General features: G+C 47.4%; 3 protein-coding genes across 5 annotated transcripts in view; 2 read left to right on the top strand and 1 right to left on the bottom strand.

Moving 5' to 3' along the window:
• The window catches only part of PPP1R14D (protein phosphatase 1 regulatory inhibitor subunit 14D), a 21,595-nt gene extending 14,328 nt beyond the window's left edge, over window positions 1–7,267 (top strand). Inside the window, exons 2-4 of the mRNA XM_019644991.1 lie at window positions 6,459–6,539; window positions 6,744–6,776; window positions 6,967–7,267. Coding sequence (XP_019500536.1) covers window positions 6,459–6,539; window positions 6,744–6,776; window positions 6,967–7,032 — 180 coding nt within the window. The 3' untranslated portion in view covers window positions 7,033–7,267. The remainder of the gene's footprint in view (window positions 1–6,458; window positions 6,540–6,743; window positions 6,777–6,966) is intronic.
• A 927-nt stretch (window positions 7,268–8,194) lies between these two features.
• ZFYVE19 (zinc finger FYVE-type containing 19) lies at window positions 8,195–13,869 on the bottom strand. 3 transcript variants are annotated; one of them, XM_019644986.1, is made up of 11 exons: window positions 13,728–13,796; window positions 12,352–12,473; window positions 12,131–12,184; window positions 11,644–11,762; window positions 11,399–11,544; window positions 10,962–11,070; window positions 9,898–10,104; window positions 9,391–9,464; window positions 8,979–9,077; window positions 8,723–8,847; window positions 8,195–8,639 (listed from the first exon to the last, which is right to left on the bottom strand). In XM_019644986.1, the coding sequence occupies exons 1-11, from the start codon at window positions 13,779–13,781 to the stop codon at window positions 8,561–8,563; spliced, it is 1,188 nt and encodes a 395-aa protein (XP_019500531.1). In that variant the 5' UTR covers window positions 13,782–13,796; the 3' UTR covers window positions 8,195–8,560. The 3 variants fall into 3 exon arrangements, with proteins under 3 accessions (XP_019500531.1, XP_019500529.1, XP_019500530.1); XM_019644984.1 differs by lacking the exon at window positions 9,898–10,104 and having other exon boundaries at window positions 10,962–11,073; window positions 13,728–13,869; XM_019644985.1 differs by lacking the exon at window positions 9,898–10,104 and having other exon boundaries at window positions 13,728–13,869.
• Window positions 13,870–14,015: 146 nt separating this feature from the next.
• The window catches only part of DNAJC17 (DnaJ heat shock protein family (Hsp40) member C17), a 37,016-nt gene continuing 34,622 nt past the window's right edge, over window positions 14,016–16,409 (top strand). Inside the window, exon 1 of the mRNA XM_019644987.1 lies at window positions 14,016–14,236. Coding sequence (XP_019500532.1) covers window positions 14,159–14,236 — 78 coding nt within the window. The 5' untranslated portion in view covers window positions 14,016–14,158. The remainder of the gene's footprint in view (window positions 14,237–16,409) is intronic.

Below are 16,409 nucleotides of genomic sequence, written 5' to 3'. Positions count from 1 at the left end.
TCAGCATCTTAGCTGTGGAGGGCAGTGTCACTGGCCCTCATATGTGGGATCCGAACCGGGGCCCTCTGGCATCCCAAGCCAGTTCTTAATCATTGTGCCACTCGGCCGGCCCTACAGGCAGAATTTTAATCATTAGAATATATCTTTACTATTCGATCCCACCCTCTACCTTCTGGGATTTCAATGATACATATGTTAGACCACTTGATATCATCCCACAGGTCACCAAAGCTCTGGATCTGTTCCCTTGTTCTTCACCTCGAGGTTTTGTTTTGTTTTTTCTGCACTTCATTTTGACTAGTTTCATTTGCTGTATCTTCAACAGATCCATTTTCTGCAGTGTCAAATATGCTATGAATTCTATCCAGTAATTTTTAAAATTTAAAATATTGTATTTTTCATCTCTAGATGCTCCATTTGATTCTCATGTCTTCCATTTCTCTCATTTCTATGTTCATGTTTTCCTTGTCTGCTAACTCTGGCATCTGTATCATTTCTAGGTCTGCTTTTATTAACCGAGTTTTCTCCTGGTTATAGGTCACATTTCCTGCTTCTTGTCATAATTAGTGATTTTTGACTGGGTACTGGATTGTATTGTGAGTTTTATGGTGTTGAGTAAGTATTTAAACAGTGTTGGGCTTTGTCCTAGTAGGTAGTTTAGTTACTTGTGGTTCAGTTTGATCCTTCTGAGGCTTGTTTTTTAAGCTCTGTTAGTATGAGTCTAGAGTAACCTTTAATCTAGAGAGTAATTTACCTCAATAGTAAAGCATGGCCCATCTGAGGTCTGTGCTGAATCCGTACATGATCACTGATGACTGTCTACGTATTCTGGCTGGGTGGAATTGTGATTTGCCTCCAGTCCTCTGTGAGGTCTGAGACTATTTATCTTTGTACCCTTAGTGCCTCATAGTACCTGGGCTTGTGAAGTTTACCCTATGAATGTGCATCTTGTGTTCAGCAAAGACTCAAGAGACCCCTTATGCAGATTTCTAGAGGCCTCTTTCTTTATAACTCCCTTCTCTCCAGAACTTTGTCCAGCAACTTCCAGTCACCCCAACCCTGAATTTTGACCTCTGTCATATGAATTTAGCAAGACCACTGTGCTCTACTTGGGCTCTCCCTCTCAGCTGTGTCATCTGGAAATTGCCTCCAGGAAGAAATTCAGGGCAATTATAGAGTTTACCTTTTTTTATTTCCCTTTTCTCTCAGGTAGTCCTGAGCTACCTATTGTCCAATATCTGAAAATGTTGTTCATATAGCTTTGTCCAATTTTATAGTTACTTTTGTTGGGAGAAGAAATCTGGTCCCTGCTACTCCATCATGACCGGAAGCATAAATATCTGGCTAACTCGTACTCAGCCTTCTGGTCTCAGATTAGAGGTCGTTTCCTCCAAGAAGCCTTCCTAAACCCTAGGCTTGGTTAGGTTTCCCTTCCATGTGCTCCCAAAGTATCTCATCACAGTGCTTATCACCCTGTATTGTAACTGCCTTTTCATTTGTCTATATCCCTCAGGAGACTATAAGCTTTTCAAGTGCAGTATCCTGTGTGTCTGTCTTGGTACTACAGCCCCAAAACTCATCACAATGCTTGGTGCATAGAATGCTCTCAATAGATATGCATTAAATGAATGAATGAATGAATGAATGAATAGATGAGCTAGAAACCAAGGAAACAAAGGGAGAAGGAAATCTAGAGTTTAGGGTGAAAGAGCTAACTTAGAACCCTAGCACTATTTATTTTTTAGAAAGTATTGAGGGAGCAAAAAAACTATTAACAGTAGTTACCCATTGGCAGTGAGAAGAGTGAGAGAATAGATGAGCCATCTTTTTTCTTTCTTTTTTTTTAAATTAACTTTACGGGGTCTCACAATTAAGTTCACGAACTGGTTGCAACGATATTGCTAACCTTTTTTGATATCAGAGGGATTATTCATTATGAATTTGTACCATCTGGACAAACACTTATCCAAGTTTACTCTTTGGAAGTGCTGAAAAGTTGCGTGAAAAAGTTAGACGACCTGAACTTTTTGCCAACAACTCATGGCTCTTGCATCACGACAATGCACCAGCTCACATGGCACTGTCTGTGAGGGAGTTTTTAGCCGGTAAACAAATAACTGTATTGAAACACCCTCCCTACTCACCTGATCTGGTCCCCAATGACTTCTCTCTTTACCTGAAGATAAAGGAAATATTGGTCTTTTGAGCTTTCTTTGCTCGGCCCGCTCCAAAGTCTTTGGAGTGTACTTCCTTTTCTAATAATGGCCCTTGAGCCATTCTCTACTGCTCGGGCCCACTTCTGCTTCTTTGAAATGTATTTTTACCTCTAATAAATTCCTTTTCTGCAACTTAAAAAAAAAAGATAAAGGAAATATTGAAAGGAGGATATTTTGATGAAATTCAAGACATCAAGGGTAATATGACGACAGCTCTGATGGCCATTCCAGAAAAAGAGGTCCAAAATTGCTTCGAAGGATGGACTAGGCTCTGGCATTGGTGCATAGCTTCCCAAGGGGAGCACTTCGAAGGTGACTGTAGTGATAGTCAGCAATGAGGTATGTAGCGTAGCACTTTTTCTAGGATGAGTTCGTGAACTTAATTGTCTGACTGGCAGAGAGTAAAATTTGCCCATTTTGAAGTCTACATTTGAATATACTTTGTCATATGTATCCACTACCCTAATCAAGATATGGGACACTTCCCCCAATAACACTTACCTTTAAACAAATTATATTTAGTACATCTGTTTTTATTATGTCTCCTCAACTGCCCTTAACATGTAGGCTCTTTGAGGGCAGCGTCTTTGTTTTATTCACTGAAGTTTCCAAGTTCACAGTGCCGGAATAATAGTAGCTATTTGACGCATATTTGTTGAATAAATTCCAAAGGATTAAATAATAAAGTGGAAAAGGTAAAGTTATCAAACCTCTAGAAAAATGTAAAGGTGAATATCAAATATTTATTCCAGTCAGTATGGGAAGAACTTGCTAAGCATAAAAAGTAAAAAATAAAAAAAAGGAAGCAAAACCTAAACTGGAAAAGATCATTAGATTAAACTATATAGACACATATACCTATTTCCCCAACCCTTCTCCCAAACACAAATGATATTTCTATCATATATGGAATGGTAGGGCTAATCTGAATTTAAAAAAAAGAAAAAGACTTTTTAAATCGTAAGAAAAAACTGAATAAATCAATAGAAAAATGGATAAGGCAGCAGTTTTTGAAGTGTGTTCTGGTGACTCCAGGGGTCCCCAAGATCCTTTCAGGTGTCCATGATTATTTCTATAATAATACTCAGATGTCATTTGCCTTTTCCACTATGTTGACATTTGCACTGACGATGCAAAAGCCATGGTGGCCCTTAGCATGAGTCAAGAAAGTGACACCAATGTGTACTAGTAATCATGTTCTCCACCATCTTGCCAGTTTTACTTAAGGAAGTCTTTGGTAAAGTGGTAAAAAAAATTATTAAATTTATTAAATCTTGACCCTTGAGTTCACATCTTTTTTTAAATAGATTTTTATTTTTAGAGCAGTTTTAGGTTCATAGCACAAGTGAGCAGAAAGTACGGAGAGTTCCAATATCCCCGCTGTCCCCACACAGGCATGGTGTCCCCAACTAGCAACATCCCCCACTAGAACAATGCATTTGCTACAGTTGATGAACTTATATCAAAACATCATAATCATCCAAAGTCCTTATTGTATATTAGGATTCATTCTTGGTGTTACACATTCTATGGATTTTGATGAATGTATATTGACATGTATCCACCATTATAATATTATACAGAATAGTTTCACTGCCTTAAAAATCCTCTGTTCTCCACCTATTCCTCCTGCCATACCCCCTAACCCTTGGCAACCACTAATCTTTTTACTGTTTCCATAATTTTGCCTTTCCCAGAATGTCATGTAGTTGAATTTATACAGCATGTAGCCTTTTAAGATTGGCTTCTTTTACTTAATAATATGCATTTAAGGTTTTCCATGTCTTTTCATGGCTTGATAGCTCATTTTGTTTTAGCGCTGAATAATATTCCATTGCCTGGAGGTACCATGGTTTATTATCCATTTACCTACCGAAGGACATCTTAGTTGCATCCAAGTTTGGGCAATTATAAATAAAGCTGCTATAAACATTTGTGTGCAGGTTTTTTGTGGACATGTTTTCAACTCATCTGGGTAAATACCAAGAAACACAGTTGCTGGATTGTATGGTAATAGTGTGTTTAATTTTGTAAGAAACTGACAAACTGTCTTCCAAAGTGACTGTACCACTTTGCATTCCCACCAGCAATGAATAAAAGTTCCTGTTGCTCTGCATCCTCCCCAGCATTTGGTGTTGTCAGTGTTTTGGATTTTTGGCCATTATAATAGTGTGTAGTGGTATCTCATTGTTGTTTTAATTTGCAGTTCCCTAATGACATATGATGTTGTGTATCTTCTCGTATGCTATTTGCCATCTGACTATTTTCTTTGGTGAGGTATCTGTTTAGATCTTTTGCCCATTTTTAAATTGGGTTGTTCATTTCTTTTTTTGTCTTCTTTTTTTTTTTTAAGATTTTTATTGGGGAATTGGGGGATGGGAATAGCACTGGGGAATTGGGGGAAGGGGAAGACAAGTTGCTGTCCTTTTGTTCTTCAGTCTAGTTGTGGAGGACATTGCTTCACTGACCCAAGTTGGCACCATCATTGCGCTCTTCCTGGGCGAGGCAGATCAGTTGCCGGCTTCTGGACGGCCGCTCACACTGGCTGTTGGCTACACATGGTAGCCCATGGCAACCCACTGCAGCAGGGGCTGCAGCCTACGCTGTCGCCAGCGACTCACGGCAGCCCAGCTCCAGGTTGAGCTGTTGTTCAGCATCTTAGCTGTAGAGGGCAGTGTCACTGGCCCTCATATGTGGGATCGAACCGGGGCCCTCTGGCATCCCAAGCCAGCTCTTAACCAACGAGCCTCTCTGCCGGCCCTGGGTTGTTCATTTCTTATTGTTGAGTTTCAAGAGTTCTTTATATATTTTGGATAACAGTCCTTTATCAGATATATCTTTTGCAAATATTTTCTCCCAGTCTGTAACCTGACTTCTATTTCCCTTGCGTTTTTTTCATTTTTAGTTTTATAAACTCTGTATTGTTTAAATTTTTTCAATGACTATAACTTTTAAAGACAGCTTTATTGAGATATGATTCGCAAGCCATACAATTCACCCATTTAAAGTGTACAATTCAATGGTTTTAAGTATCTTCACAGGGTTGTACAACCATCACAATCTAATGTTTAGGCAATTTTATCACCTTTAAAAGAAACCATGTACCCATTAGCAGTCATGTCTCATTCTCTACCACCACCACTTCCTAAGAAATCACTAATCTACTTTATGTCTCTGTAGATTTACCTATTCTGAACATTTCATGCAAATTAAATTGCATAATATGTGGACTTTTATAACTAGTTTCTTTCACCAACAATGTTTTCAAGGTTCATCCATGTTGTAGCATGAATCAGTGCTTTGTTCCTTTTATTGATGAATAATGTTGTATAGCTACATCATATTTTATTTATCCATTCATCAGTTGATGGGCATTTGGGTTGTTTTCACTTTTTGGCTGTTATGGTTAATGATGCTATGAACATTCATGTGCAAATTTTTTTAAAAAGATTTTATTGGGGAATTAGGGGAGGGTAACAGCGTTGGGGAATCAGGGAAGGGGAACAGACAAGTTGCTGTCTTTTTGTTCTTCAGTCTAGTTGTGGAGAATGTTGCTTCACTGGCCCATTTTGGTGTTGTCATTGCGCTCTTCCTGGCTGAGGCAGTCGCTCGCCAGCTATTGGACGGCCTTTCATGGCGGCTCACGGCAGTTCATGAAAGTGCACGCCAGCTGCCAGCCAGCCCCGCTGGAGCCTATGCTGTCTCCAGCAACAGGGCGAGCTATTGTTCACCATCTTAGCTGTAGAGGGCTTAGCGTCACTGGCCCTCATGTGGGATCCGAACCAGGGCCCTGCTGCTCAGAGCTGGCGTCCCAAGCCAACTCTTAACCAACACGCCACTCGGCCAGCCCTCATGTACAAATTTCTGCGTGGACATGTTTTCATTTTTCTTGGAAATAGACCTAGGAGTGGAATTGCTAGGTCAGATGATAACCCTATATTTAACATTTTAAGGAACTGCCAACTGTTTTCCAAAGCAGCTGCACCGTTTTTCACCCCTACCAACCAACAATGTACATAACTTTTGAAATTAAACAGGTACTGTTTTTAAAGAACCCTAGGGCTGTTTCAAGTAGAACATAGGTATTCAGTAACACTTATGGAGGAATGAATGGGTGGTTTAAGATGAGGAGGGAGACTGAACATGGGAAATAAAGTGGGAGATGGGTGAACTCCTGACAGTAACTTTCACTCCAGCACCACCTGGCCAGGCCCCTCTGAACCCCATGTGATTCCCAAACAGGGTCAACCAACTCCTGAGCCTGAGATTGACCTGGAGACTCTCATGGAACTATCCACAGAGGAGCAGAAGACTCAATTGGAGGTAGAATGGGGGGCTGGGCCCTGGGCCCAGGGGTTGGGGGATGGAAACTGGGCTTAGACTAAGGGGAAACCAGGAACCCAAGCTCTGCCTCCTTGGTTAGAATGGGGAGAGCCAAATCAGAGGCGAGAATTTCTGAAAGACTGATTGGGGGCTGTGGGAAAATGCTGTGGCTTGGGGACCCACTGTCTGCTTTCTTCTACCCAGGCTATTCTCCGAGACTGCCCCCACCCCACAGAGGTAAGGATGCTCTGCTGGTCTGTGGGTAAGAGGAGGCCCAGTGGGGAGGCAGCTAATGAAAGCAAAGCTTGGCCCTGGGTCTTTCTCTTCTTCCCTGGCTCTGGGGAGATGGGATCAGAAGGAGATTAGGGAGGGCAGTGTGGTGGGTCCGCATGACCCCGTGACTTAATCTCAACTGTTTCTCTCTCAGCCTTTTATCTCTGAGCTACTCAGTCAACTCAAGAAACTCAGGAGACTCAGTCGGCCTCAGAAATAAACCTTCAGCATCCTCAGCACTGCCAGGCCTACCCTGAACCTCTGGATCCTGAGCTGAGAGGGAAACAGCTCCTTGGGACAGAGACAAGGAACATGGAAGATGAGGAGGGACTTTTGGACACCCCTAGTGTTCTGTGCAGTCACAGCTAGCTCCTGTCAGCTGGGCTTTCTAAGAGCCATGGCTGTCACCCAGTGCTTCCTTGGCAGCCACGCAGATAAAACCTTTAGGAGCCCCAGCTGGAGTGTGGAGCATATCTGTGCTGAGGGACCGGGGAGGGAGAGGGTGAAGTGATATATCAGAAGGCCAGCATCCTGAATCATGACACTATCCACACACCCCATCCATCCATCCATCCATCCATCCATCCATCCATCCACCCATCCACCCATCCCTCTCTCCCTCTCCCCCTCCCTCCATCCATCCAAACCAGTCTTAAGAATGAGTCACAGTTCTGCTTCAGAGAAATCACAATCTAGCAAGGCCTGGAGGCTAAGACACAAAGCATCCTGGCATCACCAAGAACAGGAGCCCAGATGGCAAAGACTAGTTCTGAACTCCAGAGAGGTAACAGGAAAAAGTTAGCTGGGTGTGGGGTATCAAGGAAGGCTAAACCCTGTCCCCCTCTAAATGATACAGGAGGCCTCAGGCTGAGGACTCTTTCTTGAGCTGGCTCCAGCCAGAGGAAGAGAAAAAGCAGGGGCTAAGCAGAGGGATGTAAAGGGTTTATGACGAGAAGCCAGTGACTGGGTCAGGAGGGAGTTGCTGGAAACAGACAGAGTCAGAATGGCAGGCAGGTTGGGACAAGAACCCTGGGAAGTGGTGTCCTTTGGGAGTAAGGCAGGAAGCAAGATATGCATCCACTATTTGTGCAAGCAGTGTTTGAGTACCTGAGAGGCTGCAAATCCAAATGGTGGGGCCTAGGGGCTAAGCTGGGCTGCCCAGAGCAGGATGCACAGTGCAGTTCAGTGGGATGAATATTCGTGCTTACCACCTATGAGGCCACCAGGATGGGTGGGACTGTTCCTTCCTGGAGAAGCTTGCAGGAGGGCTCAATCCTTTCCCTCACTCCACAGGACTGGACTTATAACCTACTCTGTTCTCACCACCTCTCCAAGGGTCCAGGCTCAGGGCCTACAGGGTTCTAGAGATAAAAGATGCTGGGCCCACGGAATCAACATACTTTATTAGATATACTAAGTACTAGGAGAGGGCCCTGGGCCCTTGAGCAGGTTCTAAGTCTCGTCCTTAGATTCAGTCTGATCTTTCCCCATCATGCCTTTTAATCCCAGTCCAGGCTTCTCTGGTGGAGGGCTCTCAACTTCTGCCTTCCGTCTGGCTCATCCAGTCATCATCTCCAATGGAGAACCTTTCCTCCTTCCAGGGACACCGACGCTCAGGAGAGGGTGCACCCATGAGCAGTCTAGCCTGACATGCTCTTCCATCAGATGCCGAGGTTGGGCCCAGAAGTGGGCATCCCAGGCTGTGCGACTGCCTGTAAGACTGTCTTCCCAGGAGGACCAGGGTTTCCTCAGTACTCTCGGCCTGCATGTCGGGGGTGGTATGCAGATGTCTGGTGCTCTTTAAGGTCAAAGGCATCATGGCCTTCCCTGTGGAGCAAAGAGATACAGGTCAGGGATCACAAGTAGCCCCTGAACTCTCTGCCTGCACAGAACATGCCATCTGCACCCACCGGAAGCAGCGGACACAGTAGAGGTCTCCATCGCAGCCAGCACAGCGCAGGGTAGCGTCCTCATTGCAGATGCAGCACCAGGGGAGTTCTTCGTCAGCCTCAGGCTTGGGGGCTAAGGCCTGGGCCTTTGGAGATCAGAGAGGAACGGGGGAAGTAAGGTACCCAATGGAGCATGAGTAGGAGGGCAGGAGCAGTTGGCCAGGCAGGGAGGGAGGCTGTGGTGGTGGCCTGGGGGTGTGTCTGGGGCTTTTCTCACCTCAGGCTCTGCCTTGCAGGATTGGGCCTGGGGTCCGGGAGTTGTCTCCACAGGGATGTTAAAGCCACTTGCCTCATCCAGGGTGGCTTCTTCAGTGAGCTGTGGACAGGGTGAAAACATATAGCTCCCTGCTCAGGGCCCAAGTCCTCCCCTCCTCGGCTGAAGGCTCTATGGCCTGAGCTTCTCAACCCATCTTCCTTTATATATTGCCTGTGGCTACTGACACCCCATCTCAAGGGGCCAGGGGGCAGGTCTGGATCACAGGGACAGTGGGGCCACCGCTAGAACAGCAGCTGCAGAGTAACGGGCCACCCAGTCCCAGAGTGGAGGCAGGGTGAACGGGCCAGGTGTGTGATGGGGCAGTAAGGTAGGGACAGGACAAGGGGTGGTCAGGAGGGTAAGGCGGGCCCACCTGCTGCACGACTCTCTGGATGGCTGTCTCCTCATCGTCATCACTGTCTGGGAGGTGACAGTCTTGGAGGGTCACTTGAAGAAGGAGCAGTAGGAACAGGGGAAAAGGAGTGAGGTTGAGCGAGTGCACCTGAGTGGCTGTACTCTTGCCTCCGGGAGCTGGTTTGGTTTCCAGTGGCACTTGCTCCAGAGCTGAGCAGCCTCTGTTGCCACTCAGATCAGACCCTGCCCCTCCCTACAGGGCTGGGGAGCAGGAGCCGAAGGCTCTGCACCTGAAGGGACTGAGGGTCCCCTGCCTCCTGATGGCTGCTACTTATTCCTCATCCACTGCTTTGCCCCAATACCTTCCTCATACGTCTGAGCAGAACTCCACAGACCCCTGGGCACAGGGACCCCTGGCACCTGACTCAGCCTGGCAGGGAGTGCAGCCATTTTGCAGAGCTTGGCCTGTAGGTGGGAGGGGGGCTGCCCAATGGACATGAGTGAGTAGCTGCTCCCTAGCCTCTACCTCTGTTGGGGTCCTGTCCCGGCAAAATGGCCAGGCGCTTGGCGAGGGCCAGGATTTTCTCCTGTCTCGTGTTCTCCTCCTGCAGCTTGACTGCTGCCTCAGCCAGCAGCCTGCTCTTCCCCTCCAGGGACCCGGTGGCTTGCCCCTTAGAGTTAGCACTCTGGCCCCCTGGACCACCCTGGTTGAGGTCATTCTGGATAGAGGCAGCTGGAAGGAGAGATGCAGCCAGGGAGGCAGAGACATTCCAAGATCTCGCATCAGAAGCCACTGAGCCCATTTCTCAACTTAAAAAAAAACCACCATAGAGCATCAGCTTTTTGTTCAACACTAGCTCCTGTGGTTTATATTACAAATGAGTATTTCCTCCATTTTTCTAAATGTAAAAAACTAATCTCCAGACACTGCCAAATGGGCCCCGGAGGTGAAATCATCCCTGGTTGAGAACCACTGCTCTTAAGCCTTTGAATAGCAAAGTCCAATAGAATTTTCTATGATGACAGAAACATTACATATTATAATTTATGTTTGTGCTGTCCAAGATGTAGCCATGAGCCACGTGTGGCTATTGAGCACTTGAAATGAGGCTGGCACCACTGAGAAACTGAATTTTAAATTTTATTTAATTTTAATTAAAATTAAATAGTCTCTTCCTCCTCCTTATCATCATTGCAAAAAACATTCACTGAGCACTTATTATGAGCTAGGCAGGGTCCTAAGACTTTATTGGATTACCTCATTTACTCCTCACAACTTCCCCACAAGATAGGTTTTACCACACATACCTCCATTTTACAGATAAGGAAAGTGAGACTTAGGTCGAGTAACTTGCTCAGAGTCACACAGCTAGTTAGTGGTAGAACAGAGCATCATGGATTGATTCTAAAGCCTACAAGCTTATCCACTAGGTTTACACTGGCTCCTGTTGAAGTAAACACTCAATAAATGGTAGCTCTTATAATACTGATCTCTGATTTATATTTACCTCCCAAAGGGTAGGCAGCAGAACCTTTCCTACCTGGGGAAGGAGGAGGGCAGGTTCCTGGGGGTCCCAGTGGAGAAGTTACCTGGGCCTCTTTGTTCCCAGCTGTCATCAATAGCCACCTCTGCTGTCAGCTGTGTCAGCAGATCCTGCGCCTGCTGGGCCTCGGTCCTGGTGTCTGGTGTCTGATACGCCTGCTTAGAGGAGGGAAACTCATTGTGGAGCAGGATAGGGGGAAACCCCACCATAAGGTCCACAGCAGTCTAGGTCAGGGGTGGGTGCTCAAGGAAAGGGGGACTAATCCAGGGCCCACACAGTCAAGTCGGTCTGACAGTCCCCAACAGGACCGAGGAGCCACTCTTTCTTGCCCCACCCAATCCTGCTACTTGTCCCTAGTTCCCAGGCCTGGGAGCAGGATCAGGAGGTGGGGGTCAGAGGCTTGCCAACTCCTACAGAGGACATAAGCATACATGTATCTGGGCTTCTGCTGGTCCTCACTCCTTCTCAAGACATAGCACTCACCGGCTGGGGGGTCCAAGAAGGCGGAACTCTGCCCTGCAGTGCAGCAAGCCGTGCCTCCATCTCCTGGGTGGAAGGGACGGAACCTTGGGGTTCATCCCTTAGCGCAGCTAGCCTGGCTTCTATCTCTGCCTGTGAGGGCACTGACTCTGCAATTGGCATGGGGAAACCTTGTAAGATCCAGAGGCATCTCAGTCCCAGGAGCCCTGGATGGTGTCCTCTAGGCTACCCTGCCTGCCCCCACTCACTGGGCTTGTTCTCCTGGCGGAGCCGTGCTAGGCGCTCAGCAATGACTTGGTCTTGGTGGGTCAGTCCCTTGCTCCGTGGTGTGCTGGGCTTCTGCTTGGCTTCCAAGGCTGCCATACGCCTAGTAAAATATGAGATAGAGACTCTTGAAGAAAGTGAAAGGGAGGGGTGAAGGCACCCACTCACTGTTTCCCATTCAAATCACTTCTAGGCATCTAGGGTGGCCTCCAATAAACACTCTTCTGTGGCTCTTGCTCATGTTACCCTGCAACTCAACCCAGCTGCCCAGCCAGAGGGTCCAACTGGGAGGGCAAGGTCTACCAAGAACCTTATCTGGGGAGAGGGCTGATGAGCTGCTCTCTGAGCCCAAGAGGGCAGTCAGGAGCCTGAGAGGTGGATGTTTTCCTGACTCTGTGCTCAACTGATCTAGAGGCTGGGAAAAGAGTCCTATCCTGGGGCTCCATTTGTCTCAGTCCCTTCAGTACTTACTTCTTATAGTTCTGAGGTGGTGACCACTTGGAGGCATTAGCAGGAGTAGATCCTCTATAGAGAAGAAATCTGGTGTCAGAAGTCCTGCCATCTGCCAGTCAGTGCCCCCCACCCCAAACACTTCCTGGGCTAACCTCTGGACACAGAGCACAAGGCTGCAAGGGCTGACCAGCTACCTGCTGCCATGCTTGGCTGAATCCTCACCCATGTCGGCCTCTCACCTGGTCAGAACCTCATAGCACTGCTTGCAAACTTTTTGTTGGGTGTTTCCAGCCCGGGGCACTGCTGCACTGAAGCTAAGGCAGCCGGAACAGAAGGCCCGGCCACAATTCTTACAGCCGTTCTACAAGAAACATGAAGCAGGGTTATCCACCTCTCACCTGTCCCTGCAGGTTCCTCCCTGGGACTCTCTGAGCACACACAGAGAGAAGACACTGAAGTTGGACCAGCTGCTGGGAGGAGGATGAGGAGTGAGGCCTCTAAGGCCTGGGGAGAAACAAGGGTGGAGGGTAAAGCAATTCCCCAATCTCCAGTCTTTTATTCAAATCAAGTAAAGCTTCATGCAAAATTCATGCTTTCTACCCTGTCTGCAATTCCCTGACACTGGGGTGTAGAAGAGAAATAGGCAAAGCCCCTCCAGGTCCACTGATTCTGCAACAAAGGAGCATCAGAGAGAGTGCAGAGCCCATGCCTTCTCTGCTCTAGCAGAGATGGAGGGAGGCTTGGCTCAGGATGAGATAACAATAGGCTCCATTTATTAAGCACTTATTGTGTGCCAGGCACTAAGCTCAGTACTTAACATTCATCACCTGATTTAATCCTCATGATTTCTACACATGATCTTACTTAATCCTGATGACCACCATTATTATTCCTATTTTAGATGGGGTCAGAGAGATTACATGACTTGCCCAAACAAGGGTCTCCCCGTGAATATGACATCAGAGCTCAAATTTGAACCCTGACCACCCTGACTCCCAAACCCAGGTTTCTAAGTGCTACACGGATCTGCCTCCATACCTGCTCTCCCTCCATTCATCCTATCTGGTGCCTATCTCCTGGTCACAGCTGAGGCAGAGGAAGCCTGCAGTTTACAGGGGAACTTGATGGGTCTGTGCTGAAGGCATGAGAGCCTTTGCCATGGTGTCCTGTGGGCAGGAGGAAGGGCAGTAATCTAACTCAAGAAATCGGGAAAGGGCAGGTTGCGTGATGGTGACGGGTTTCAGAGCAGAAAGAGTGATGGAGACTGGTCACAGGATACTAAGACCCGGCTGCGGAGACTCAGGGTGGAGGGAAGGTAACAGCCGGATCCTACACTTGGTAGACAGAAAAGTCTAGCTTTCCATAAATGCCAGGAGCGCGCTTTACAGTTTATAGGGAACCTTCACCTCCAGCACTTCACTAGAACTACACACCAACCCCGCAAGTGAGGGAGTGCTTGCCCCATTTTATAGAAATGGAAACCGAGGTTCAGTGACTTTGTCAGAATCACACAGCTGGAAAGGGACCGTAAAACCAAGTCGGCAAGTCCCATGTTCTTCCTTCCCTCCACTCCGCGCCTCCCTAGCCCTCTAGCCCGCGGGGAGAGAAGACTCGCCTCCTTCTTGAAGAGGCTGAACTTGACAGCGCAGCCGTAGCACCTACTCTCCATCCTGGTTCCCGATGTGGCGAGGCAGGGTCGACAGAGCTGAAATCACGCCCGCCAGGTCCAGAACCCCTTGTACCTTCACCCACCTCCGCCGCTGTCCCCCACGCCCCCGCACGCTGGCCAGCTGCAGCCTCCCGCTGGGCAATCGCGACCTGCCACCCCAGTCTGAGACCGATAGCCGCGGGCGCGGGGCCTGCTGGGAGTCGTAGTTCATTCACTACGCCTCGCTTCCCTCAGAGGCAGTCAAGCTTGACCCAGAACACGACATTTCCCAGGGGGCTAAGCGCCATTCAGCCAGCTGTGGCCGACCGTCCCCGGGAATCCCCGCGCAAGCTTAGGCTGTTGGGAGTTGTAGTACGAATCCAGTCAGGGTTGGAACCATGGCGGTGACCCAGGAGCTCTTACAGATGGACCTGTACGCGCTACTAGGTATTGAGGAGAAGGCAGCGGACAAAGAGGTAAGAACCGCGGCGAGGAGAGCCGATCCGAGAGTTCCGGTGGCCCTTCCTGTCTGGGCGCCTAGCCCGCAGCTGGCATCCGCTTTCCAGGTTCGGCTGGGCCCTGGGCAGAGAGCGACAAGCGGCCTGATTGGCCTCAGAAGGTGGGCTCCCAGACCGTTCCATGCTCTGAGGACCTCAGGAGGAAAAGGGGGATCACAGGAGGGAGGCTCCTCGTGCGGGGTACTCTACTCGCCTTGTGGCCGCCGGGTGAGCCTGGGAGGGAACCCAGCCTCCTCCCTGCGCCTGCGCAGGTCAGCCTCTAATTCCATTTCTGTCTTGACTGTGGCTGGAAGTATTTCATCCAGTCTCTCCTGAAGGTTGGTTTAATCCACTTAGAGCCTAAGGCAAAAGAAAGGCCAGGTCTCAAGGCTCCTCCACTCTCTTTTCACCCTCTCCTTGACATTGGGACCTATGACTCTGCAGTCTCTGTTTTCTTTTCCACTCCAGCCCACTGACTTTTTTTAAAGTAGCAGATGCTCAGGTGTTGCCTTCTCAACATGTGCTAGAGGGCCAAAAGCAGGAGGATCAGAAGGATAAGGCAGATGGCCTGAAATGCCACAGGAAGGTATTGATAAAAGTGCCAGGGAGTAGGACACTGACCAAGCTGTAATAAAGATTTCTGTTACTGTTACCTTCCCCTGGACGATGGTTGGTAGTTGTAGCAGTGTAGGCAGGGGAGGCAGCTATTTCATCAGATGAAAATTAATGCCTACCAATGCCCCTGTACTTCCATGCTGCCCTCCTCATGGACTGAGTGAGCTTGTAAGAAAAGGACGCTCTGGGACAGAAAAGCAGGGAGACTCATAGGGCCCTTGAGGAGAGATGCTGTAAGCCTGTGCAGAACTGTCCCTGCAGCTGCAGCTAAAATCAGAAGAGGGCCATGGGGATGTGGACAGAGCACCAAAAACATCTGCTACGCCTGTTTCATAAGTCTTAAAATTTCAGCATTAATAATGCCTAAAATGCTTACTGTGTGCTGGACACTATTCTAAGTGCTCTATATTTGTAAATTGTTTAACTTGTACTTCTTTAATAGTGAGAAATTACTTTGGACATTTCACACCAGATCTAGCCAGTGTGCTGGAACCCTGGAGCTGAGAACTGCTGAGAAAGGCAGTTGGGAGCCATTGATGTATATATTACTCAGAGAAGTGACATAATCAGATTTTAAAGAAAACATTCAACATCAGTGTGCAGAATGGACATGAGTAGGGGGTAGGTGGAGGAGCTGCCACTAGGGGGTCAGGTGGGGCTCTTGTCTAGGCAAGAGACCAAGGTCTAAGCAGGCCAGTGTGGTTGGGATCCAATTTTCACTCAAATGAGATAAGGGATATGTGAGAAGTCCCTCTATAAGGGTAACCGATGCTACTTCTCCTGCCTTTAGTAGGGGAGGCACAACTGTAATACAAGGGAGAACATAGTAAGTTCCTCAGGGGAATACAGACCAAGTGCTGTGGATATTCAGAGTAGGCTGAGGTTGCTTCTAGTTTGGGAGAAGCGGTGAGGGAAACAGAGAAGGCATTTGAAGCCTTGAAGAACAGGCAGAGTTTAGATGTGTGGAGATACAGAGGAAGGGTATTCCAAGAAAGGGGGAAATGTGTGTAATCCAGTTTGTCTGAAGCATAGGCCAAGAAGAAAGGATAAAAAAAGATAAACCTTTAAAAGTATGTTGGGACCTTTGGATTATCTGGCTAACTTCATGGTAATAGATACTTTTTGGTAGAGGACAAGGGAAACCTTGGCCCTGGTGTCCCCTCTCCTTGGTTCACTGCTTGTCATATTCTCTAGGAGGACCTGGAGGACTATCAGGTTTTAAAGTGTATTCAAGGAAGGCCTCCTAAACTTTGGTTGTCTGGTCATATAGTCTATGAGTCCCCAATTCAGGGTCCACAGAAAGGCACCAAGAACTAAATAAATATGTGTAATGTTTTTTATGTATTTATTTTTGAGGAGAGACGGTAATTCTAACCCTTTTTCTTTTACTTTTTTTTTTTTTAAGATTTTATTGGGGAATTTGGGGAGGGGAACAACACTGGGGAATCAGGAAGGGGAACAGACAAGTTGCTGTCATTTTTGTTCTTCAGTCTAGTTGTGGAGGACATCGCTTCACTGGCCCATGTTGGTATTATCA

The sequence above is a fragment of the Hipposideros armiger genome, unplaced genomic scaffold (assembly GCF_001890085.2).
Source record: "Hipposideros armiger isolate ML-2016 unplaced genomic scaffold, ASM189008v1 scaffold_92, whole genome shotgun sequence".
Taxonomy (NCBI): Eukaryota; Metazoa; Chordata; class Mammalia; order Chiroptera; family Hipposideridae; genus Hipposideros; species Hipposideros armiger.
This window is presented reverse-complemented; position numbering and strand designations above follow the sequence as displayed.

Coding starts and splice junctions, on each gene's coding strand:
- ZFYVE19 (XM_019644986.1), bottom strand. CDS start 13,781: ATGGAGAGTAGGTGCTACGGCTGCGCTGTCAAGTTCAGCCTCTTCAAG. Junction 11,545..11,643: donor CCGCCAGGAGAACAAGCCCA/GTGAGTGGGGGC, acceptor TGCCAATTGCAG/AGTCAGTGCCCTCACAGGCA. Junction 9,465..9,897: donor GGGACAGGACCCCAACAGAG/GTAGAGGCTAGG, acceptor TCCTTCTTCAAG/TGACCCTCCAAGACTGTCAC.